This window comes from Phyllobates terribilis, unplaced genomic scaffold (assembly GCF_046119375.1).
Source record: "Phyllobates terribilis strain yellow unplaced genomic scaffold, ASM4611937v1 Scaffold_2__4_contigs__length_985480577, whole genome shotgun sequence".
NCBI lineage: Eukaryota > Metazoa > Chordata > Amphibia > Anura > Dendrobatidae > Phyllobates > Phyllobates terribilis.
The window spans coordinates 57,517,476-57,543,632 of NW_027362762.1; the positions used below are offsets into that span (position 1 = coordinate 57,517,476).

The 26,157-nt window shown below is 41.5% G+C and overlaps 1 protein-coding gene across 7 annotated transcripts in view; it reads right to left on the reverse strand.

Moving 5' to 3' along the window:
- The window catches only part of DLG2 (discs large MAGUK scaffold protein 2), a 1,666,258-nt gene that overhangs the window by 919,003 nt on the left and 721,098 nt on the right, over positions 1–26,157 (reverse strand). For all 7 annotated transcript variants that reach the window (XM_073661710.1, XM_073661711.1, XM_073661715.1 and 4 more), the window contains one exon: positions 3,235–3,399. In XM_073661710.1, coding sequence (XP_073517811.1) covers positions 3,235–3,399 — 165 coding nt within the window. The remainder of the gene's footprint in view (positions 1–3,234; positions 3,400–26,157) is intronic.

A 26,157-nucleotide genomic window follows, 5' to 3' on the forward strand; every position in this document is an offset into this window, starting at 1 on the left:
CGGAATCTTTTGGAATACGTATCTCTTTGGACCTGGTAGGAGGTCACACGGAGTCTGCACGGAGTAACCATTGGTGCATGAGAATTGCTCACTGGATGCAATAATTTCCTGGGAGAAATACTTAATTTTCTGGAACAATTTCAAGGATGCCAACTCTTTTGGCCATTACTGCCTCTGCATTAAAAAAAATAATAAAAAATTTGCCTCACCTTACTCCACTTCTACGACGTGCGGCGCCCTCTTCTGTAGCCAGCACAGAGGGCAGCAGCTATCATCTGCATGCCTGCTGTGGCGACGTATGACATCACTGCCATGGGACACCAATGCCTGGCATGCCGACGTCAGCTGCTGGCCTCTGATTGGCTGGCGGCTTGTATTGCAGTGCAGTGCTACAATACACTTCAGCTGGATGTGCATCCTCGGTTGCACATCTGTCACGCGGAAACCTCTACAGAGTGGGGTCAGACGATCTGGTGACACATACACCTGTGGTAATTAGAACTGCTTCACCGTGCTACTAGCAGTCCTGGCTTTCTTTGCTCTGGTACTGCAAGGGTTAAACTGCTTAGTTGGACTCCTGAAGTTCTCTGTCTTGTATCAGCTGTTCTGAGTTAGTTACTCCCATCAGTTATAAGAACCCTCCTCCTGGCTTCCTTGCTTGCCAGTGATAGGTTACTACCTGGTTTGGAGTTGAAGGAGAGAGTTCAGTGTTTTGAGTAGGCAGTTGGGGACTTTTTCAGGAGATTGCTGTGTGGAGTTGGTTTGCGTGTTTATCCTTATCCTCTCCAATTTGGTTTATTCCTTCCTATTCCCCCTCTGTTTCCCCCTCTGTTGTATTGTAAGTGTATTAGTATGATTGTAGTTTTCTTTTACCCCGTCTGTCTGGTTAGTGTTTGCCTATACATTTCGACCCCTCACCTCCCTGGGTGTGGGAGGAAACAGATAAGGGTAAAGTAGGAGCATAGCAAGGTACGAGACCCTGGCATCTCCACCATCAGGAGTAATCTGGGTGACAGGGATAGCCTAGGGCGCCCCTAGTTCAAGAGATAGGGTAGGTGCCCACAGTCACTTGTGACTACATGACAACATCCAACTGAAGCAGATGCTGGCATCAGCGGGCCCCCCTGACGCACAGGCCCTCAACGACCACGATTGTTACACTCCTGGCCCATACGACTTCCCGCCTCTGCTCTGTTTCTGTATTTTGGCTGCAGCAGTGACATCACAACTACACTGCACCTGTGCGCTGCAGCCAATCTGCTCATGTTAATGGTATGAGCCACCAAGCTCAGCGATTGGTTATTGCGTTGATCTGCATTTTAGTCGTGAGGGAGGGTGAGTACTATTTATTGATTTATTTTTTAATAGTATCCAGTCATTTGGGGACCACTTTTTTGAAAGTCAAAAAGTCCTTGAAGGTGTGTAGTTCAGCTGTGAGGGGTTAAGCCCATGTACACTTTCAGAACAATTTTCTTTGTAGAGTTTATTTTAAAAGAAATATAAAGCAACTTTGCCAAGTGCCTTCATTAACCCCTTCCATCTGCAGCCAATTTTTACACTTTTGTTTTTTTTCCTCCCCTTCTTCAAAGAGCCATAAAAAAAATCAAAGTGTGTTGAAATGGTTAAAACACACAATTCCACCATTGTTTATTTGATTTTGTTTTTACGTTAATTGTGCGAAAAATATGATTCTCCGGGTCAGTACCATTAAGACGACACCAAAGATGCAGGATTTTTATTACTATTCTTTTTACTATTTCAGTGACTTCAAAAAGTTTTGAACTTTGTAAAAAAAAAAAAAAAATAACAATATATATATATTTTTTTACCATTTTCCAAGACATAACTTTTTTATTTTCCCATTTATGAACCCATATTAGGGATTACTTTTTTTTGAAAGCCGAATGGAGGATTGCAGTGGTATGAATTTGTTTTACATACTATGTTTTGATTGATTTTTAGTGCATTTTTCTGTGAGTAGAACGGTGACCCCCCCTCCCCCTAAAAACCCCATCATTTCAAATTCTTTTTCTTTATGAAGTTTCCCGTATGGGTTAAACAATTTTATATTTTGATAGATCGAATTATTATGGATGTGGTGACACTAAATATGCTTACTTTATTATTTTATACTTATTTATAGTGGTGCGATTCAAATTTTTATGTTTTTTTTTTTTTTTTATACTTTTCAAAACTTTTTTTTTTTAAAAAGTTTTTTTTTTTACTATATCTTTTAGTCCCTTTAGGGGACTTGAACCTGTGATTAAAATATCTTGTACTATATATATTCCAATGTATCAGTTACACAGCCGACATTTACCTTCTAGGCAGCTCCATTACACCCGCATTTGCTCTTTAGGCAAAATAGTCATGGGGCAGGAAAGGGTTAAAAGAAATTCCATCCATGTCGTTTACACTGTTCCCATGGTAACAGACTACAAACAAACCCCATGTAGTCTGATCCTGCAGTCTCAAACTTTTTTTTTAATCAGTCTCCAACTTCTTATACCAACCTACATTTAATCTGGAGAACAAGGAAGCAATAACAACGCCCACAATCCATGACATCATCGTGTCCCAGTAGGCACCCCAAAGCCTGAGCACCTATGATGTCATCATGGCCTGACTACCCCAATAATCAATGCCGGCACTCATTCCTCCTTCCTGTCCCATCCCAGAACCCCCTGGCACATACAAATCATGTGCAAAGACAATATACCAAGAAGCAAGAGCAGAAACACTCGTAGGACATCATCGCCTCTGCATCAGCTTACTGATGGTTTCCCATTGATATTTTTTTTTCTATTTTTTTTTTTCTAAGTACCTTGAAATGCAGGAGCTAAAAAATAACAAAGAACAACTCCGGCGTTACAACCCAAATGTCAAAGCAGCACATTTTGTAAAAATTAGTCATTCTCTACACAGCGTTTGTTTTGACGAATCCAAGGAGGCCGAAAATGACGTGCTAATGATATAATACCGTAATATATCTTCTTAGAAAGTCAAAGTATAGCTCCAAAGCCTCTGCATAGACATAAAATTAAATCATACATTTCTGTCTACCTGCAGCCACCACTAGAGGGAGAACAAAAAAAATAACAGTATTCCGTATGGTGACTAACTGTATGCGGTGAGCTCCCTCTAGTGGTGGCGATATAGAAATAGTATGAAAAAAAAAAAAATAATGACATGTTAAAAAAAAGTCGACATTCATTTTTAATCCATGACGCCTACCTTTAGAGGTGATATATGTGATTGCATCACATAGCCATGGACATTTTCTATTTGGGACAAGTTCTTCTCAGACACGTGGACGAGCTCAGGACCTTTCATGTCATGGGTTAGTCTTGGCAAGGAATGGTCATGTGGAGGGGTGTCCTCATCTTGATAACGATATTTCTGGGAGAGAAAAAAAAGAACAGCATAAGCTCAATACCCGCTGTGACTATCATGAATTATTTCCAAACTCTAGAACAATCCGACTAATATCTGGAGTCTGGAGCAGCCGTCCTCTTCATTTACTTTATTCATCTTTTTTATTTGCTATTGCATGTTTTGTTAGATTATTTATATTGAATATTTAGCAAAATATCCACTTTTGCTACAAGGAAACCATCAGCAAGCTGTGGTTGATGGATCTGTAGTTTTTATTTTGGAATATGAAGATCCCCTGACCCTCATATTGATCCCCCAGTGTTGAACCACTAAATGCTTATGGTTTCTTATTAATCCCAGTGTAAATATATAATTTTATGCCACCTTATACATTATACATAATATTACACGATATAGTGTAGTCATATACAGCACCTGCACTCACATTATGAAAAAAAATGCTGTTTTGTATTTATTTGTAGCTCCTCAACTTACCACTAGATGGCGACCTATACAACTGCATTTTTCTAGCTGCTTACATGTATCAGTTAGCAGCAGGTAAATGTATATGTTTCTGTTTTGTTTTTTGCCTCCCATAAGACCAAAAAATGAAGACATGTAGTATGTGCGTGAATATGTGTGTGTGTGTGTATATATATATATATATATATATATATATATATATATATATATATACACTGCTCAAAAAAATAAAGGGAACACTTAAACAACAGGATATAACTCCAAGTAAATCAAACTTCTGTGAAATCAAACTGTCCACTTAGGAAGCAACACTGATTGACAATCAATTTCACATGCTGCTGTGGAAATGGAAGAGACAATAGATGGAAATTATTGGCAATTATCAAGACACCATCAATAAAGGAGTGGTTCTGCAGGTGGGGACCACAGACCACATCTCAGTACCAATGCTTTCTGGCTGATGTTTTGGTGACTTTTGAATGTTGGTTGTGCTTTCACACTCGTGGTAGCATGAGACGGACTCTACAACCCACAGAAGTTGCTCAGGTAGTGCAGCTCATCCAGGATGGCACATCAATGCGAGCTGTGGCAAGAAGGTTTGTTGTGTCTGTCAGCGTAGTGTCCAGAGGCTGGAGGCGCTACCAGGAGACAGGCCAGTACACCAGGAGATGTGGAGGGGGCTGTAGGAGGGCAACAACCCAGCAACAGGACCGCTACCTCCGCCTTTGTGCAAGGAGGAACAGGAGGAGCACTGCCAGAGCCCTGCAAAATGACCTCCAGCAGGCCACAAATGTGCATGTGTCTGCACAAACGGTTAGAAACCGACTCCATGAGGGTGGTATGAGGGCCCGATGTCCACAGATGGGGGTTGTGCTCACAGCCCAACACCGTGCAGGACGCTTGGCATTTGCCACAGAGCACCAGGATTGGCAAAGTCGCCACTGGCGCCCTGTGCTCTTCACAGATGAAAGCAGGTTCACACTGAGCACATGTGACAGACGTGACAGAGTCTGGAGACGCCGTGGAGAGCGATCTGCTGCCTGCAACATCCTTCAGCATGACCGGTTTGGCAGTGGGTCAGTAATGGTGTGGGGTGGCATTTCTTTGGAGGGCCGCACAGCCCTCCATGTGCTCGCCAGAGGTAGCCTGACTGCCATTAGGTACCGAGATGAGATCCTCAGACCCCTTGTGAGACCATATGCTGGTGCGGTTGGCCCTGGGTTCCTCCTAATGCAGGACAATGCCAGACCCCATGTGGCTGGAGTGTGTCAGCAGTTCCTGCAAGATGAAGGCATTGAAGCTATGGACTGGCCGCCCGTTCCCCAGACCTGAATCCGATTGAGCACATCTGGGACATCATGTCTCGCTCCATCCACCAACGTCATGTTGCACCACAGACTGTGCAGGAGTTGGCGGATGCTTTAGTCCAGGTCTGGGAGGAGATCCCACAGGAGACCATCCGCAACCTCATCAGGAGCATGCCCAGGCGTTGTAGGGAGGTCATACAGGCACGTGGAGGCCACAGACAATACTCAGCCTCATCAGGAGCATGCCCAGGCGTTGTAGGGAGGTCATACAGGCACGTGGAGGCCACACACAATACTCAGCCTCATCAGGAGCATGCCCAGGCGTTGTAGGGAGGTCATACAGGCACGTGGAGGCCACCCACAATACTCAGCCTCATCAGGAGCATGCCCAGGCGTTGTAGGGAGGTCATACAGGCACGTGGAGGCCACACACAATACTCAGCCTCATCAGGAGCATGCCCAGGCGTTGTAGGGAGGTCATACAGGCACGTGGAGGCCACACACAATACTCAGCCTCATCAGGAGCATGCCCAGGCGTTGTAGGGAGGTCATACAGGCACGTGGAGGCCACCCACAATACTCAGCCTCATCAGGAGCATGCCCAGGCGTTGTAGGGAGGTCATACAGGCACATGGAGGCCACACACAATACTCAGCCTCATCAGGAGCATGCCCAGGCGTTGTAGGGAGGTCATACAGGCACGTGGAGGCCACACACAATACTCAGCCTCATCAGGAGCATGCCCAGGCATTGTAGGGAGGTCATACAGGCACGTGGAGGCCACACACAATACTCAGCCTCATCAGGAGCATGCCCAGGCGTTGTAGGGAGGTCATACAGGCACGTGGAGGCCACACACAATACTCAGCCTCATCAGGAGCATGCCCAGGCGTTGTAGGGAGGTCACACAGGCACGTGGAAGCCACACCCAATACTCAGCCTCATCAGGAGCATGCCCAGGCGTTGTAGGGAGGTCATACAGGCACGTGGAGGCCACACACAATACTCAGCCTCATCAGGAGCATGCCCAGGCATTGTAGGGAGGTCATACAGGCACATGGAGGCCACACACAATACTCAGCCTCATCAGGAGCATGCCCAGGCGTTGTAGGGAGGTCATACAGGCACGTGGAGGCCACACACAATACTCAGCCTCATTTAGACTTGTTTTAAGGACATTACATCAAAGTTGGATCGGCCTGTAGTGTGTTTTTCCACTTTAATTTTGGGGGTGACTCCAAATCCAGGCCTCCATTGGTTAATAAATGTGATTTCCATTGATGATTTTTGTGTGATTTTGTTGTCAGCACATTCAACTCTGTACAGAACAAAGTATTCAATGAGAAGATTTCATTCATTCAGATCTAGGATGTGTTATTTCAGTGTTCCCTTTATTTTTTGAGCAGTGTATATATATATATATATATATATATATACACATATGCACATGCTGTATGTCATAATTTTTTTAGCTTTATGAAAAAAAAAATTCACATACCATTTCAGCCATCTTGATTGCTCAGCATATAATATACATTTAACTGTCGGTATCCGATAAATGTAAGCAGCTAGAAAACGTAGTTGTATAGGTTGCCATCTAGTGGTAAATTGAGGAACTGCTCTCACTATAGTACATACAGTATATATATAGTATATATATATATATAACAACAAGAGATAACTTTCTTGTGTAGGACTAAAGCACTTAGCATTTTGCTATCTGCAGACGCCAGTCTCATGGCAGCGTGTCCAACATAAAAGTGTCTTCAACTTCAAATGCAATTTTTGTCAAATACAATGTACCAAAGTCAGGACAAAAAAATGTTTATAACACCCACAAGCCAGAGAAGAAAAACATGGTAAGATCACAAAATCCCAAGGAAAATATTGGATATGTAATTATTGTTACCACCATGTGGCCAGGAGTGGTACTGCAAAAAAAAAAAATTTTTTCAAAAGCAGCAGGAAGTGATTGATTATTTTAAATAATAGACAGGATATCCACAAAAAGGGTGATAAATATATGGTGGATGGGGGTTCGACCAATTGAAGACCCACATAGTTAGAGATTGAGAGTCCCAAAGTCCATTGTGTGAATGAAGCAGTGGAGCGCATACTCAACTACCAATGAATTCACTTTTTTGGGGGATTCTCAATCAGCCCCAGAGAAGTGAACGGAGCGCTGATAACACATGCACTCATCTGCTTTATTCACACAGAGGACTTTTTTATTATTATTAATTATTATTATTATTATTATAGGACTTTGGGATTCCTTTTCTCCGGATCAGTAGGGATCCTATTGGTTGGCTCCCCAATAACCATTTATTAAACATTTATTGACAATCCATTAGAAAATATATCCATAAGTAAATTAAACATAATGGCAGAATGCAGCTTTAAATATTTGTGACATAAAACATAATTTTCACAGTTGTTATGTCACCTCTGGCCACTAGATGTCACCCTACATGCATAGAATCTCATACAGCTGAACCTAAAGTTTAGAATTTAGCCAGATGATATATTGATACAGTATCCTGGCAGTGATGTCATGGACTCAGGATAGTAATACATTACTTTGCATAGTAATTTTTTTGTTATCAGTGATGCAATGAACGGTTCATATAGTTGTTCGGAGTTTAGGGCTGGCCTTGTTTTGGATGGTGCTATGTGCGTTCCTTCATATGGTGTACTGTCATACAGTGTAGAAAAAAATATATGCCTAAATATATTGCCATTCATTATACTAAGTGTCATACACTGATCAAGGGCATAAATTTCCCTAAATATTAAGGGTATATAGTGCTGCCACCACCATGCACTGAATATATAATATACTGTACAGTGCCTAAGTATCAGAGGCATACAAGGACTAACTAAAAAACACAGTACTCTAATAATGCCGCCATACAGTGACCAAATGTACATAAAATAAACCAATAAAAGTGCTATACAGTATAGAAATAATACTTGTATACAACTAATATTAAGAATCATAGCATTGACAAGCCATAGACGACACTTTGGCAGGAGCAGCAATGGGCCCTCTTCTCTAAGGCCGACGCTGTCTGGGTCGAAGAGGAAAAATTATATTTTAGAATCCTGAAATATAATAGTGTAACACGTAATTTAGTGATAAAGGTAATGTAATAAGTGTAAAATAATAAATCTAATACATTAATGTAACAATTAATATAGTATCATGGGTAATGTCTATCCCAAAAAGGTGTTTACAACAGAAAACACATAAGGATCATGGTATCCAGGTACTGGAGCAATTAAAGTGTTATTTCTTATCTTAATAGATGGACATTGTTGGATAGAGCTTGTAAAACTAAGACATTTTGCAATTTACTTGTTAAAAATTTGCCGTTCTCGAGATATTGACACACTTCTTACTACATAAACAGGTTAATTTTCGTTATGTAAAATAATTATGTGTGTATATTTTAGTATTTTAAAAAAAATGTCGCCATCGGTATTTTGTACTGATAAATTTTTTGGGCATGTCTGACATTTTGATCACTAGGTATACCATTTTTTTGGGGGGAGGGGGATACAAGATAACTGAAAAATACAAATTCAGCCATTTTCGTGTATTTCTCTTTATGATGTTGTTTACCAAACGAGTAACTTAATCTTTTTTATATTTTCATAAATTAGAATTTTATGGATGAAGCTACAGTAAATATGGCTAATTTTTATTTTCTTTATTTTTGGACTGGGAAAGGTGGTAGATTGAAAAGTTTATATTTTGTAATATTTGTAAAACTTTATTTTATTAACTTTCAATTATTTTTTTAAGTCCTCTACAAAACCTGGAACCTCCGATAGCTTCAACTAAATGCTGCAACAGTACAGGAAAAAGACAGACTCCTCTATCAGTCATTGTACAGGAGGAGGAGGAGGTGAGCTGTGACATCACCTATTGTGAATGGTGGATCCTGCGTTATCTACTGTATATAGAGGTGTTATCAGTCATTGTACAGGAGGAGGAGGTGAGCTGTGACATCACCTATTGTGAATGGTGGATCCTGCGTTATCTACTGTATATAGAGGTGTTATCAGTCATTGTACAGGAAGAGGAGGTGAGCTGTGACATCACCTATTGTGAATGGTGGATCCTCTGCTATCTACTGTATATAGAGGTGTTATCAGTCATTGTACAGGAGGAGAAGGAGGTGAACTGTGACATCACCTAATAGTCCTAAAAACAGCATCAGCATAATACTGGAGGGCAGAACTGGATGAAAGTCTCCCATTCTCACTACCATACAGTACAATGTGGATCACCCACATATTACCACCATATAATTCCAATATAATAGCTCCATACTGTGCTTAAATTAACAATTTCATACAGCCACAAATACACACGTGGTCAAAATTGTTGGTACTCCTCATTTAATGAAAGAAAAACCCACAATGGTCACAGAAATAACTTGAATCTGAAAAAAGTAATAATAAATTAAAAATCTATGAAAATGAACAAATGAAAGTCAGACATTGCTTTTCTGCTTCCATAGAATTAAAAAAAAATAAACTCATGAAATAGGCCTGGACAGAAATGATGGTACCCCTGAAAATAATGTGACAAAAGGGACATGTTAAATCAAGTTGTGTCCACTAAGTATCATCACAGGTGTCTACAATCCTGTAATCAGTCACTGTGCTTGTATATAGGGCTACAGATACTCACTGTGCTGTTTGGTGACATGGTGTGTACCACACTCAACATGGACCAGAGGAAGCAAAGGAAAGAGTTGTCTCAGGAGATTAGAAAGAAAATTATAGACAAGCATGTTAAAGGTTATAAGACCATCTTCAAGCAGCTTGATGTTCCTGTGACTACAGTTGCACATATTATTCAGAAATATAAGATCTATGAGACTGTAGCCAACCTCCTGCACGTGTCCGCAGGAGGAAAATTGATGACAAATCAAAGAGACGGATAATACGAATGGTAACAAAAGAGCCCAGGATAACTTCTAAAGAGATTAAAGGTGAACTTCAAGCTCAAGGAACATCAGTGTCAGATTGCACCATCCGTCGTTGTTTGATCCAAAGTGGACTTCATGGGAGATGACCAAGGAGAACATCATTGTTGAAAAAAAGCCAGACTGGAATTTTCCAAACTACATGTTTACAAGCCACAAAGCTTCTGGGACAATGTCTTATGGACAGATGAGACAAAAATGGAAGTTTTTGGCAAGGCACATCAGCTCTATGTTCACAGGCGGAAAAATGAATCATATCAAGAAAAGAACACTGTCCCTACTGTGAAACATGGAGGAGGCTCTGTTATGTTCTGGGGCTGCTTTGCTGCATCTGGCACAGGGTGTCTTGAATCTGTGCAGGGTACAATGAGATCTCAAGACTATCAAGGGATTCTAGTGAGAAATGTGCTGCCCAGTGTCAGAAAGTTTGGTCTCAGTCGCAGGTCATGGGTCTTGTGGGTTTTTCTTTCATTAAACGAGGGGTACCAACAATTTTGACCATGTGTGCATGTTGATGCTGATTTACCAGGGATTTGTGGCCATTGGTGTCGCCCGGCTGGCCATCAGATAATGGAGTCTCCAGGGTGTCTGCTCTCCGTCCTGTTACACATAGCAGCGGTGTCTACCCTCGGAGCGCCCTACATGATGATTCCACATTTCGGCACATAACTTTAACACTTCTGTTATATGAAACCAGAAGCCTAATAGCAAGAAGTAAAGAGTAAACTGAACATAAAGTCACCCAAGCGATGGAGAACCGCTTATCTCAGCAGCCCGTCTCCTCCAAAGAAACTGTGACCTAATGGTTCCCAGCAGTCGCCAATTAGTGTCTCCACTGGATTCTTCCACGAGTAACTCAAGATTAACCTCTGATGTACAGTCATGACCTCGACCATTCGTGTGAGCATTCACTGTGCTTTGTCTACAGCGACTTGTCAGGGAGAAACTATTGGTGCCTAATTCAGGTTCTGCAAAACCATGTGGTCCATCGGCTCCAAGAAAGAAGCAGGACAGATATTGGCACCAGCAAGCCTGGTTAGATATGAGGGTCCTCTAGGCGTGGCATCCTAAATCTAGTGAACCTTCATATCTACCAAGGAGTGTTGGCCAATAGTGGATTAGATGGTGAAAGTGGGGTCATGTACACCAGGTGGGAGACTTGCCATGAAGACAAAAGAGCACTCAGTTTTGTGTTAGGCAACGGATAATTGAAGGAGTTGTTCAGGAGGGTAGCATTTTTTAAGGGTCCCCCAATGGTACAAAGTTTCAGTGCCAGAACCTCCGAGAGATTAAAAGGTTATTTTTCTCATCCCACTTGATCCCAACAGTGTAAAGCTCATGTTACCAGTGTGATCGTTCTGTGCCCATCATTTTCCTCAGCCGGTGTGAAGAGTCCGGTAAACAACGACATGAATACTGTCGGTTGGGCTCATTTAACGTCCTGCACTCAGCACATATAAATGCAACCGAAATGTTTCTGTGTGATCCAGAACTTACACTTCCATGTTTGGTGCATGCTGGATCATTGCTGTTTGTATCAGGCCCTGGACTACTAGAAGAGCAGACTTAATCACATCTATGGAGTTAATTCAGGAATATGTACAATAACATTCCTTTAAAGGGGTTTCCCGAGCTGAACATAAATTTCTGCAGTGACTATGTGACTACAAATAGCTGGATACTGAGAATGTGCAATATGCACATGTGATGATGACACAACTTCGAATCTTAATCAGCCAGACGTCTAGATTTGTTAAACCAGGAGAAATACACTATTGTCTTTGTGTTGACTTTTGAATGTATGTGTTTCTTTGGCTGGTCAAGAAGATCATACTATTATTTGTATAAACCTGAATGTTGACTTCTCTTGGTCTGGAAACAATAATATTTGTTAATATGCCAATTGCATATTGTACTAAGCCAGCTAGTTCTTGATTTACAAGAGAAGGGGGATACCAACTATGCAAATTGATCAAATGCTTAAACAATGAGACCTGAGCCTTGCACCTTTCCCACTGACCTGTGACTGATGACCTTAGCCACATATGTAATTATAAAAAAGGTTTTCTATCCAGCTGCAAGGAGAATCAGAGAATCAAAGAATCAGAGACACTCTTCAGAACAGTAGTTTGGTAGCATGGCTTCATCCAGAGAGACACAGATTTAAATTCTACAGGATTCCAGGCTAAGGGTATACCCCCTGACTGTAAGGATATAGATCTGCTCCATTGACCATCAGAGAGCCCATGGATACATTTGGGGAGACCAGGTTGGGACGATGAAGTCACCTGGTCCCATGGATATGTTGTTTGGGGTTGCCAGGTGGAACCCTCTGGTCGCCTGGAATCTATGGAGACATTTGGAGTAGCCAGATTGGGACCAGTCGGTCATCAGGCCCCATGGAAACTCTCGGAGAGGCCAGGGTGGGACCCTCGGGTCTACTGGCCTTGTACCTCGATGGACTGTCAGCTTCCTAAGCTTTCTGCTACCTCCTCTCTGTGGGGGCCCGCCAGAAGCGGTGGGCCACTGGTTAAGGTAGATGGCCCTGGAAGTCCCAAAGTTGCAGCTGTTCTATTCCCAGGCGGGTGGAGCGGAAGGGTGAGACTGTGTAATGTTGTACCATCTTGGGTATTTGCTGGGACTGTTCTATGTGTTTATTGTCCGCTTTGTGGTTCAATAAAATATTGCCACACTGTTTTACCCTCACCCTGTGTTGTCTGAGTACTATTACGCCCACAGAAGACCCTGTGTCTTCACAGCACACTGTCAGGATTCATCACAAGATCACGATCATCACATCACCGCAAGTATGCGACTTACTGTACATTCACATGCCAAAAAGTTGTTAGTTGGCAAAAGGATGAAAATGGCAGTCAAGGCAATAAAGTGAAATCCTCACTGTATGCATATTGCACACTGTTTGCATTCAGCAATCTGCAGTCACATAGAGTGACTGCAGAAATTTATGTTCAGTCTAGAAACCCCCTATGATTTGGCATCTAGGTTTCCAAAATTGTATATTCTAATAATTGTGCAAAAATAATCTATAAAAGATTAAAAATAAAAAGTACCTATGTTTTCTTTTTCATTTTTTACTTTTCCGACCTGGCGCAGTGACAAATGTATTTATACTCCACTCAGTGTTTATGTTTCACGTGATTTGATGAGCAATGATAGATGAGTCAATGTAATTTATCTTGAGTTATGTATGAGCTAAATCGGAGACACAGATGGATTTGATGGAAGACGCTATAGGAGACGTGTCCTCCGTTCAAATGAATACACTGCTGTAAACTAATAGACTGGGAAGGCTGACAGCCATGATATAGAATTTTAATAACTGTTTTGTGGTTTTAACACCTGGACCAATGGGTGTACTGTATGACCATGCATTGCCATAGGAAACAGAAGAGATCCTTCCTGATTCTTCTCAAACTCTTTGCAAGACCTTATGTAGCACTCCCCTCTCCAGATTAACTTGGCCCTCTTGTGCTGGGTGGTAAGACATGGTACCGTAATGGGGGTCCCAGTAAGGCTCTTTGTTTGGGGTCCACTCTCTTTTGTGTATGCCACTGCTGGATAAGCAGTGCTTTCTCTTCCCAAACAGAACCCTGTTTGGGCTATTCAATCATAAGCACATTTAGCTCTTCTGAGTGGTAAATACTGGTACAGTAATGGGGGTCCCAATAAGGCCCTTGCTTTGGGTTCCACTCTGTTCTGTTTATGCCATTGCCAAATATGCCGTGCTTTCTCAGCAAGAACAGAACCCCTCAGACTATTCGATCATACCTACATTGTGCTCTCCCCGATTTCCCTGATCACTGCAAGGTAGTAACCAGTTAGCACATTCTGTCCAGCTTCCTATAAGTACTGGAGAAAAGGGGGTGAGTACTACTACTACTGTATGCAAAGCAGGATTCACCCCTTTCATGACATAATGTATGCTACTAAAGATGACTGACCACCAGAGATGCAGCTGCAGGCATGTAACATTGCAGTTGGTAGTAAAGGGTTAATTAAGTCCCGCTCCAAATCCGGCCAAGGAATACCCTCTCATCTGCCTGGGAACGTCAACTTTTTGGAGGAGTTTACTTAAATCCCACATCTTTTGGGTCCAATACTCCTCAATTTGCCAGACTTGTATCTACAAAATTAGGAAAATCTTGGCAAATTTGAGACTGTTAGCAACTATATGATGCGGACAATAACCCAATATTACCCTTGAATAAAGGGATGCAGACTCAAACCATTTAGCTCACTAGACCCCCTAAAGATGCTTACATTAACTCCTTCTCTTCCCTTGGCCACCAGGAATATTTACATAAGCCATTTCCCTGCCCCAGACCCAATAGGATAGTGACATTAATTGCAGACCACTATGGATGCAGACTGTAATGCCTTCACTACACTAGACCACCAGGAATATTAACATTAACTTCTTCCCTGCACTAAACAAGGAATGGTAAGATTTGTTCCTTCACTATACTAGACCATAAGGTATAATTGCTATAGCTACTTCCATGGCCAAGACCACCAGGAATACTAACATTAACGCCTTGACTACACTAGACCACCAGGAATACTAACATTAACGCCTTCACTACACTAGACCACCAGGAATACTAACATTAACGCCTTCACTACACTAGACCACCTGGATTACTAACATTAGCGCCTTCACTACACTAGACCACCAGGAATACTAACATTAATGCCTTCACTACACTAGACCACCTGGATTACTAACATTAACGCCTTCACTACACTAGACCACCAGGATTACTAACATTAACGCCTTCACTACACTAGACCACCAGGATTACTAACATTAATGCCTTCACTACACTAGACCACCAGGATTACTAACATTAACGCCTTCACTACACTAGACCACCTGGATTACTAACATTAACGCCTTCACTACACTAGACCACCAGGATTACTAACATTAATGCCTTCACTACACTAGACCACCAGGATTACTAACATTAACGCCTTCACTACACTAGACCACCTGGATTACTAACATTAACGCCTTCACTACACTAGACCACCAGGATTACTAACATTAATGCCTTCACTACACTAGACCACCAGGATTACTAACATTAACGCCTTCACTACACTAGACCACCAGGATTACTAACATTAACGCCTTGACTACACTAGACCACCAGGAATACTAACATTAACGCCTTGACTACACTAGACCACCAGGAATACTAACATTAACACCTTCACTACACTAGACCACCAGGAATACTAACATTAACGCCTTCACTACACTAGACCACCTGGATTACTAACATTAACGCCTTCACTACACTAGACCACCTGGATTACTAACATTAACGCCTTCACTACACTAGACCACCAGGATTACTAACATTAACGCCTTCACTACACTAGACCACCTGGATTACTAACATTAGCGCCTTCACTACACTAGACCACCAGGAATACTAACATTAACGCCTTCACTACACTAGACCACCAGGATTACTAACATTAATGCCTTCACTACACTAGACCACCTGGATTACTAACATTAGCGCCTTCACTACACTAGACCACCAGGAATACTAACATTAACGCCTTCACTACACTAGACCACCTGGATTACTAACATTAACGCCTTCACTACACTAGACCACCAGGATTACTAACATTAATGCCTTCACTACACTAGACCACCAGGAATACTAACATTAACGCCTTCACTACACTAGACCACCTGGATTACTAACATTAACGCCTTCACTACACTAGACCACCAGGATTACTAACATTAATGCCTTCACTACACTAGACCACCAGGATTACTAACATTAACGCCTTCACTACACTAGACCACCAGGATTACTAACATTAACGCCTTGACTACACTAGACCACCAGGAATACTAACATTAACGCCTTGACTACACTAGACCACCAGGAATACTAACATTAACACCTTCACTACACTAGACCACCAGGAATACTAACATTAACGCCTTCACTACACTAGACCACCTGGATTACTAACATTAACGCCTTCACTACACTAGACCACCAGGATTACTAACATTAACGCCTTGACTACACTAGACCACCAGGAATACTAACATTAACGCCTTCACTACACTAGACCACCAGGAATACTAACATTAACGCCTTCACTACACTAGACCACCAGGATTACTAACATTAACGCCTTCACTACACTAGACCACCTGGATTACTAACATTAATGCTTTCACTACACTAGACCACCAGGATCACTAACATTAACGCCTTCACTACACTAGACCACCAGGATTACTAACATTAACGCCTTCACTACACTAGACCACCAGGATTACTAACATTAGCGCCTTCACTACACTAGACCACCAGGAATACTAACATTAACGGCTTCACTACACTAGACCACCAGGAATACTAACATTAACGCCTTGACTACACTAGACCACCAGGAATACTAACATTAACGCCTTCACTACACTAGACCACCAGGATTACTAACATTAACGCCTTCACTACACTAGACCACCAGGATTACTAACATTAACGCCTTCACTACACTAGACCACCAGGATTACTAACATTAACACCTTCACTACACTAGACCACCTGGATTACTAACATTAACGCCTTCACTACACTAAACCACCAGGAATTCTAACATTAATGCTTTCACTACACTAGACCACCAGGAATTCTAACATTAGCGCCTTCACTACACTAGACCACCAGGATTACTAACATTAGCGCCTTCACTACACTAGACCACCAGGAATACTAACATTAACGCCTTCACTACACTAGACCACCAGGATTACTAACATTAACGCCTTCACTACACTAGACCACCAGGAATACTAACATTAACGCCTTCACTACACTAGACCACCAGGAATACTAACATTAACGCCTTCACTACACTAGACCACCAGGATTACTAACATTAACACCTTCACTACACTAGACCACCAGGATTACTAACATTAAAGCCTTCACTACACTAGACCACCAGGATTACTAACATTATCGCCTTCACTACACTAGACCACCAGGAATACTAACATTAACGCCTTCACTACACTAGACCACCAGGATTACTAACATTAACGCCTTCACTACACTAGACCACCAGGATTACTAACATTAAAGCCTTCACTACACTAGACCACCAGGATTACTAACATTAAAGCCTTCACTACACTAGACCACCAGGATTACTAACATTAACGCCTTCACTATACTAGACCACCAGGAATACTAACATTAACGCCTTTCCTGCCCTAAATAAGGAATGGTAAGATTAATTCATTTACTACACTAGACCATGAGGAATAATTACCTGCCATATAATTACCTTCCCTGCCCTAGACCATCATGGATGCTGGCATTAACTCCTCAACTGCACCAGAACACCAGGAACATTTATATTAACCCATTTTCTGCTGTAGAACACAAGAGATGATTAGGTTAACCACTTCACTGCCATAGACTACTAGGAATGCTAACATTGAACCAACCCTGCATTGCACTAGACCACCATAAATGGTTATATCAGCCAATTTCACTGCACTAGACCACCAGGAATGGTTATATCAGCCAACATCACTGCACCAGACCACCAGGAATGATTATATCAGCCAACTTCACAGCACTAGACCACCAGGAATGGTTATATCAGCCAACTTCACTGCACTAGACCACCAGGAATGGTTATATCAGCCAACATCACTGCACTAGACCACCAGGAATGATTATATCAGCCAACTTCACTGCACTAGACCACCAGGAATGGTTATATCAGCCAACATCACTGCACTAGACCACCAAGAATGATTATATCAGCCAACTTCACAGCACTAGACCACCAAGAATGATTATATCAGCCAACATCACTGCACTAGACCACCAGGAATGATTATATCAGCCAACTTCACTGCACTAGACCACCAGGAATGGTTATATCAGCCAACATCACTGCACTAGACCACCAAGAATGATTATATCAGTCAACTTCACTGCACTAGACCACCAAGAATGATTATATCAGCCAACTTCACTGCACTAGACCACCAGGAATGATTATATCAGTCAACTTCACTGCACTAGACCACCAGGAATTGTTATATCAGCCAACTTCACTGCACTAGACCACCAAGAATGATTATATCAGCCAACTTCACTGCACTAGACCACCAGGAATGATTATATCAGCCAACTTCACTGCACTAGACCACCAGGAATGATTATATCAGCCAACTTCACTGCACTAGACCACCAGGAATGATTATATCAGCCAACTTCACTGCACTAGACCACCAGGAATGATTATATCAGCCAACTTCACTGCACTAGACCACCAGGAATGGTTATATCAGCCAACATCACTGCACTAGACCACCAGGAATGATTATATCAGCCAACTTCACAGCACTAGACCACCAGGAATGGTTATATCAGCCAACATCACTGCACTAGACCACCAGGAATGATTATATCAGCCAACATCACTGCACTAGACCACCAGGAATGGTTATATCAGCCAACATCACTGCATTAGACCACCAGGAATGATTATATCAGCCAACATCACTGCACTAGACCACCAGGAATGATTATATCAGCCAACTTCACTGCACTAGACCACCAGGAATGGTTATATCAGCCAACATCACTGCACTAGACCACCAGGAATGATTATATCAGCCAACTTCACAGCACTAGACCACCAGGAATGGTTATATCAGCCAACTTCACTGCACTAGACCACCAGGAATGATTATATCAGCCAACTTCACTGCACTAGACCACCAGGAATGATTATATCAGCCAACTTCACTGCACTAGACCACCAGGAATGGTTATATCAGCCAACATCACTGCACTAGACCACCAGGAATGGTTATATCAGCCAACATCACTGCACTAGACCACCAGGAATGATTATATCAGTCAACTTCACTGCACTAGACCACCAGGAATGATTATATCAGCCAACATCACAGCACTAGACCACCCGGAATGATTATATCAGTCAACTTCACTGCACTTGACCACCAGGAATGGTTATATCAGCCAACATCACTGCACTAGACCACCAGGAATGATTATATCAGCCAACATCACTGCACTAGACCACCAGGAATGATTATATCAGCCAACTTCACTGCACTAGACCACCAGGAATGATTATATCAGCCAACTTCACTGCACTAGACCACCAGGAATGATTATATCAGCCAACTTCACTGCACTAGACCACCAGGAATGATTATATCAGCCAACATCACTGCACTAGACCACCAGGAATGGTTTTATCAGCCAACTTCATAGCACTAGACCACCAGGAATGATTATATCAGCCAACATCACTGCACTAGACCACCAGGAATGGTTTTATCAGCCAACTTCACAGCACTAGACCACCAGGAATGGTTTTATCAGCCAACTTCATAGCACTAGACCACCAGGAATGGTTTTATCAGCCAACTTCACTGCACTAGACCACCAGGAATGGTTATATCAGCCAACATCACTGCACTAGACCACCAGGAATGATTATATCAGCCAACTTCACAGCACTAGACCACCAGGAATGGTTATATCAGCCAACTTCACTGCACTAGACCACCAGGAATGATTATATCAGCCAACTTCACTGCACTAGACCACCAGGAATGATTATATCAGCCAACTTCACTGCACTAGACCACCAGGAATGGTTATATCAGCCAACATCACTGCACTAGACCACCAGGAATGGTTATATCAGCCAACATCACTGCACTAGACCACCAGGAATGATTATATCAGTCAACTTCACTGCACTAGACCACCAGGAATGATTATATCAGCCAACATCACAGCACTAGACCACCCGGAATGATTATATCAGTCAACTTCACTGCACTTGACCACCAGGAATGGTTATATCAGCCAACATCACTGCACTAGACCACCAGGAATGATTATATCAGCCAACATCACTGCACTAGACCACCAGGAATGATTATATCAGCCAACATCACTGCACTAGACCACCAGGAATGATTATATCAGCCAACTTCACTGCACTAGACCACCAGGAATGATTATATCAGCCAACTTCACTGCACTAGACCACCAGGAATGATTATATCAGCCAACTTCACTGCACTAGACCACCAGGAATGATTATATCAGCCAACATCACTGCACTAGACCACCAGGAATGGTTTTATCAGCCAACTTCATAGCACTAGACCACCAGGAATGATTATATCAGCCAACATCACTGCACTAGACCACCACAAATGGTTTTATCAGCCAACTTCACAGCACTAGACCACCAGGAATGGTTTTATCAGCCAACTTCATAGCACTAGACCACCAGGAATGGTTTTATCAGCCAACTTCACTGCACTAGACCACCAGGAATGGTTTTATCAGCCAACTTCACAGCACTAGACCACCAGGAATGGTTATATCAGCCAACATCACTGCACTAGACCACCAGGAATGATTATATCAGCCAACATCACTACACTAGACCACCAGGAATGGTTATATCAGCCAACATCACTGCACTAGACCAGCAGGAATGGTTTTATCAGCCAACATCACTGCACTAGACCACCAGGAATGATTATATCAGCCAACATCACTGCACTAGACCACCAGGAATGGTTATATCAGCCAACATCACTGCACTAGACCACCAGGAATGGTTTTATCAGCCAACATCACTGCACTAGACCACCAGGAATGATTATATCAGCCAACTTCACTGCACTAGACCACCAGGAATGGTTTTATTAGCCAACTTCACTGCACTAGACCACCAGGAATGGTTTTATCAGCCAACTTCATAGCACTAGACCACCAAGAATGATTATATCAGCCAACTTCACTGCACTAGACCACCAGGAATGGTTATATCAGCCAACTCCACTGCACTAGACCACCAGGAATGGTTATATTAGCCAACTTCATAGCACTAGACCACTAGGAATGGTTAAATCAGCCAACATCACTGCACAAGACCACCAGGAATGATTATATCAGCCAACTTCACTGCACTAGACCACCAGGAATGGTTATATCAGCCAACATCACTGCACTAGACCACCAGGAATGGTTATATCAGCCAACTTCACTGCACTAGACCACCAGGAATGGTTATATCAGTCAACATCACTGCACTAGACCACCAGGAATGGTTATATCAGCCAACTTCACTGCACTAGACCACCAAGAATGATTATATCAGCCAACTTCACTGCACTAGACCACCAAGAATGATTATATCAGCCAACTTCACTGCACTAGACCACCAGGAATGGTTATATCAGGCAACATCACTGCACTAGACCACCAGGAATGGTTATATCAGCCAACTTCACTGCACTAGACCACCAAGAATGGTTTTATCAGCCAACTTCATAGCACTAGACCACCAAGAATGGTTTTATCAGCCAACATCACTACACTAGACCACCAGGAATGGTTTTATCAGCCAACTTCACTGCACTAGACCACCAGGAATGGTTTTATCAGCCAACTTCACTGCACTAGACCACCAGGAATGATTATATCAGTCAACTTCACTGCACTAGACCACCAGGAATGATTATATCAGTCAACTTCACTGCACTAGACCACCAGGAATGGTTATATCAGCCAACATCACTGCACTAGACCACCAGGAATGATTATATCAGCCAACATCACTGCACTAGACCACCAGGAATGATTATATCAGCCAACTTCACTGCACTAGACCACCAGGAATGGTTTTATCAGCCAACATCACTGCACTAGACCACCAGGAATGATTATATCAGCCAACTTCACTGTGCTAGACCACCAAGAATGGTTTTATCAGCCAACTTCATAGCACTAGACCACCAGGAATGATTATATCAGCCAACTTTACTGCACTAGACCACCAGGAATGGTTATATCAGCCAACATCACTGCACTAGACCACCAGGAATGATTATATCAGCCAACTTCACTGCGCTAGACCACCAGGAATGGTTTTATCAGCCAACTTCATAGCACTAGACCACCAGGAATGATTATATCAGCCAACTTCACTGCACTAGACCACCAGGAATGGTTTTATCAGCCAACTTCATAGCACTAGACCACCAGGGCAACTGACATTAATGTTGACATTTAGATGATGGACTTTTTTAATGAAATAGCGGTAACCTTAGAGGAACGGAGTGATGTTCTAGATATCATATATATGCATGGAGGTCCACCTGTGCTTGATCCTTACTGCGGGATGAAGCTAAGCTTTTGCAGAACTCATACAGCGATAACTCAATAACTTTGGCAAAAATTAACTTTAACATTAACGGATTTGAGGGCACACGTGACCCCTGTAAAGTAACAGATCAGCAGCAGCGCACATGCAAACCTAGGAACAGTCAGGAAACCCGCTGCGAGCCGAGGACTACTCCACGCTCTCCGAGCTCTTAAAAGGAAGCAGCGAGCGACATAACAAAATATTCAATTGGAAATTTCTTTGTGAAGTACATCACTCCTACACAAAATACTTTTTAGCCTCTGATCCTGCACGGATGAATAAAAGACGGCTGCGAATAATAATGTACAAAAAATCCATTAAAATAAACCAAAGATTTCAAGAAAATATGTTGTTTTTCAGCTATTAGAAATTAGCACTTTCCATTAGAAAAAAAAAAAATGAATGTATTTGCCTGCTGGTTTCTGAAAGCAGAGGATTAGGAAAAACACTGAGGAACCCTTTTAATCTTTGCCGCTTTTGCAGCTGACGTAAATGTTGCACGGTCAAACCTGCAAGTCTTCCTCTGCTCATAAATGACATCATTCCGGTTACACACAGTCACCACTAGGGGGAGCTCACTGCATTTAGATTTATTCAGATGTTTAATGTGTGGCGCAAGATATTTGAACCCCATTTTTCTTATTTTTTGCTTTTGTTTTTCCTCCCCCTTTTTATTAAAAAAAATATAACTTTATTTATTTTTCTGTATGACGACTTGTTTATTTTATTTTATTTTTTTTTTTGAAGGATGATTTCTAATTTTAAATGACACTTCATTTTACTATATCATGTAGTTAAAACAGAAAAGAAAAATGGCGTAGAATTGAAAAATATGACAGACATTTTTTCTCATGTTGTTTTTGCATTTTCCTTTTAAAAACATTATTTTTTTCTGGTAAAACTGACCCGGTTAATTAATTGCACAACTTTAAAAAAAATAAAACTTGGCTTCAGTTGCCTTTTCGGTGAAGAGTTTTGGTACAAGCTGTAGCTTTTATTAGTACAATTAGTCCGCAAAACTTTCTGATGTCTTATACTTTCATTTTTTTGCCTTTTTCAAGTTTTCTTTTTTGTTTTTCATTCACCGTATAGGATAAATATCTAAATATTTCAATCATTTAAATAACACAAAGCAATTGCAAATATGTTAATTTTATACTTTTTTATATTTTTCTATTTTTATTTTTAATCTTTTTTTTAAAGGAAGGAGATTTAAACATTTTCGATTTATTTATTTTTTTAGATTTTTTATAAAAAATTTTTTTACACTTTTAACTAGTCTCCTTAGGGGGGCTTGAACCTGTGATCAACTATACAATGCACTGAAATACTATAGTATTGCAGTGTATTGTTAAATTGAAAAGCTCTTGGGAAGCCCAGCCACAGATTCTAATGCAACGGCATCCGAGAGGTTAAACTGTTGCACTGATACATTGTAGCAAACTATCAGTACCGAAAGGAGATTTATGCTGCTGATGTGTCTAGACTGCATACAATTATATCAAACTCTACTTTGTGATCATCTTACAAAATTAATTAAATTGCCGTATTCGACCCAAAAATCAGCGGGAGCTGTCCTCACTTAATGCAGCTCATGAAGTAGGTACTTGAGGTGAATAATTCTTCATTGTGCTTGATATAAAGGATTATACTTTAAGGCTCCGATTAGCCTTGGCGAGATTCCTTGTAGCATTTTTCTTGAGGTCTTTGTTTTCGCAAACACTTTTGGTTCCAATTATACAAAAGGATAAGAGGCTTTTCTTACAACTCCTACCATGAATGAAAGGCAAATAACACAAAAACAGAACAAAAGCGGGACGGATGTGGAAAAAAGAAGTGGAAAGTGATCCAATGGTTTCCAAAAAGTAAGCATATCCATCTAGCCATGTGCAAGACATTATTATGCTGTTAGCCACGCCCCCTTGGCAAAGACCATAAAAGATTACTCTGGACCAGCAGAACAACAAGAGTAAAATCCGGCCAGTTTTTTAACCTATTGACAGGCCCTTTTTTAAATGGTCACAGTTCTTTTTTTTCAACAAAATTTGGGTAAACCAATAGTACAAGTGAGGTCATAAAAGAAGAAAGAAGCAGAGAGAGATGCCTATTAAACCTTATAGAGATGGAAGGAACAAAGTGGACCACAGACAGGCAAACAGGTATGCATTTTTTTTCTAGTAAGTGTTTCATGTTACCCCAGTGTTGAATTCACAGCTCAGAACTGCTGTATATTTTCCTCAATGCTACTCTTTACAAGTATTTGATCTCACTCCAGAGCTGGATTCACAGCTACTCTGCTCAGTATTGCTGTATATTTTCCTCAATGCTGCTCCATACAAGTATTTTATCCCATCCCAGAGTTGGATTCACAGCTACACTGCTCAGTACTGCTCCATATGAATATTTTCTCCTCCATCAGAGCTGGATTCACAGCTACACCGCTCAGTACTGCTGTATATTTTCCTCAATGCTACTCTATACAAGTATTTTATCTCACTCCAGAGCTGGATTCACAGCTACACTGCTAGGTACTGCTGTATAGTTTCCTCAATGCTGCTCCATATAAGTATTTTATCTTACACCAAATCTGGATTCACAGCTACACTGCTAAGTATAGCTGTATATTGTCCTCAATGCTGCTCCATACAAGTATTTTATGTCACCCCAGAGCTGAATTCACATCTACACTACAAAGTAATGATGTATATTGTCCTCAATGCAGCACCATACGAGTATTTTATCTCACATCAGGGCTGAATTCAAAGCTACACTTCTCAGTACAGCTGTATATTGTCCTCAATGCTGCTCCATACAAGTATTTTATCTCACCCCAGAGATGGATTCACAGCTACATATCTTAGTACTGCTGTATATTGTCCTCAATGCTGCTACATACAAGTATTTTATCTCACACCAGAACTTTATTCTCACCTATACTGCTTAGTACTGCTGTTTAATGTAACCCATGCTGGTCCACTCTAGTCAATGTTTTATCTCACCCCAGAGCTATATTCACAGCTACCATGCTCAGTGATGCTGTATAATGTCCTCCATGCTGCTGCTGCTGCTTCTGAGCATGTGCTACATAGAGACAAGAGAGCAGGAATTCCTCATGTCTGTCCATGCGATGTAAGGGTATGTGCACATATTCTGCATTTGGCAAGAAAAACACTGCATAAAATAAACGCGTTTTTGATACGTTTTTCCTCCCATTCATTTGAATGGGTGAATAACGCTGCAAAATAGCTGAAAGAATTGACGTGGTGCAGATCTGAAACTGCTTTAAATCTGCAAGGAAAAAATAAGCAGCATATGCAGGAATCGATTTCACTTTGCTGGTACTGTGAAATGCTGCATTTTCCCCTGCTAAAAATGAGCAGAAAAAAAAAAACCGCGATATATGAACAATCCCTAAAAGAGACATTGTAGCTTCTAGCCTTTTCCCACTAGCTCAGAGATAAGTGAAAATTAGATAACTAGCCCGCACAGTGAAAAACTGGTGAAAAATGCAGGATATGTTGTGTTATCCTTCATAACTGCTTATTCTGAAAAAGTCACCTGAAAAAGCAGGGACGCTTCAAGTTGAATGGTGTCTTAGGCAATAACTTTTATTAGTCCCTCCTCTCCCATTAGTACTGTCATATAGTGGACAAATAACCTAAGAAAAGTGTCTCAAAGTATAAGTGTGGTTCCCA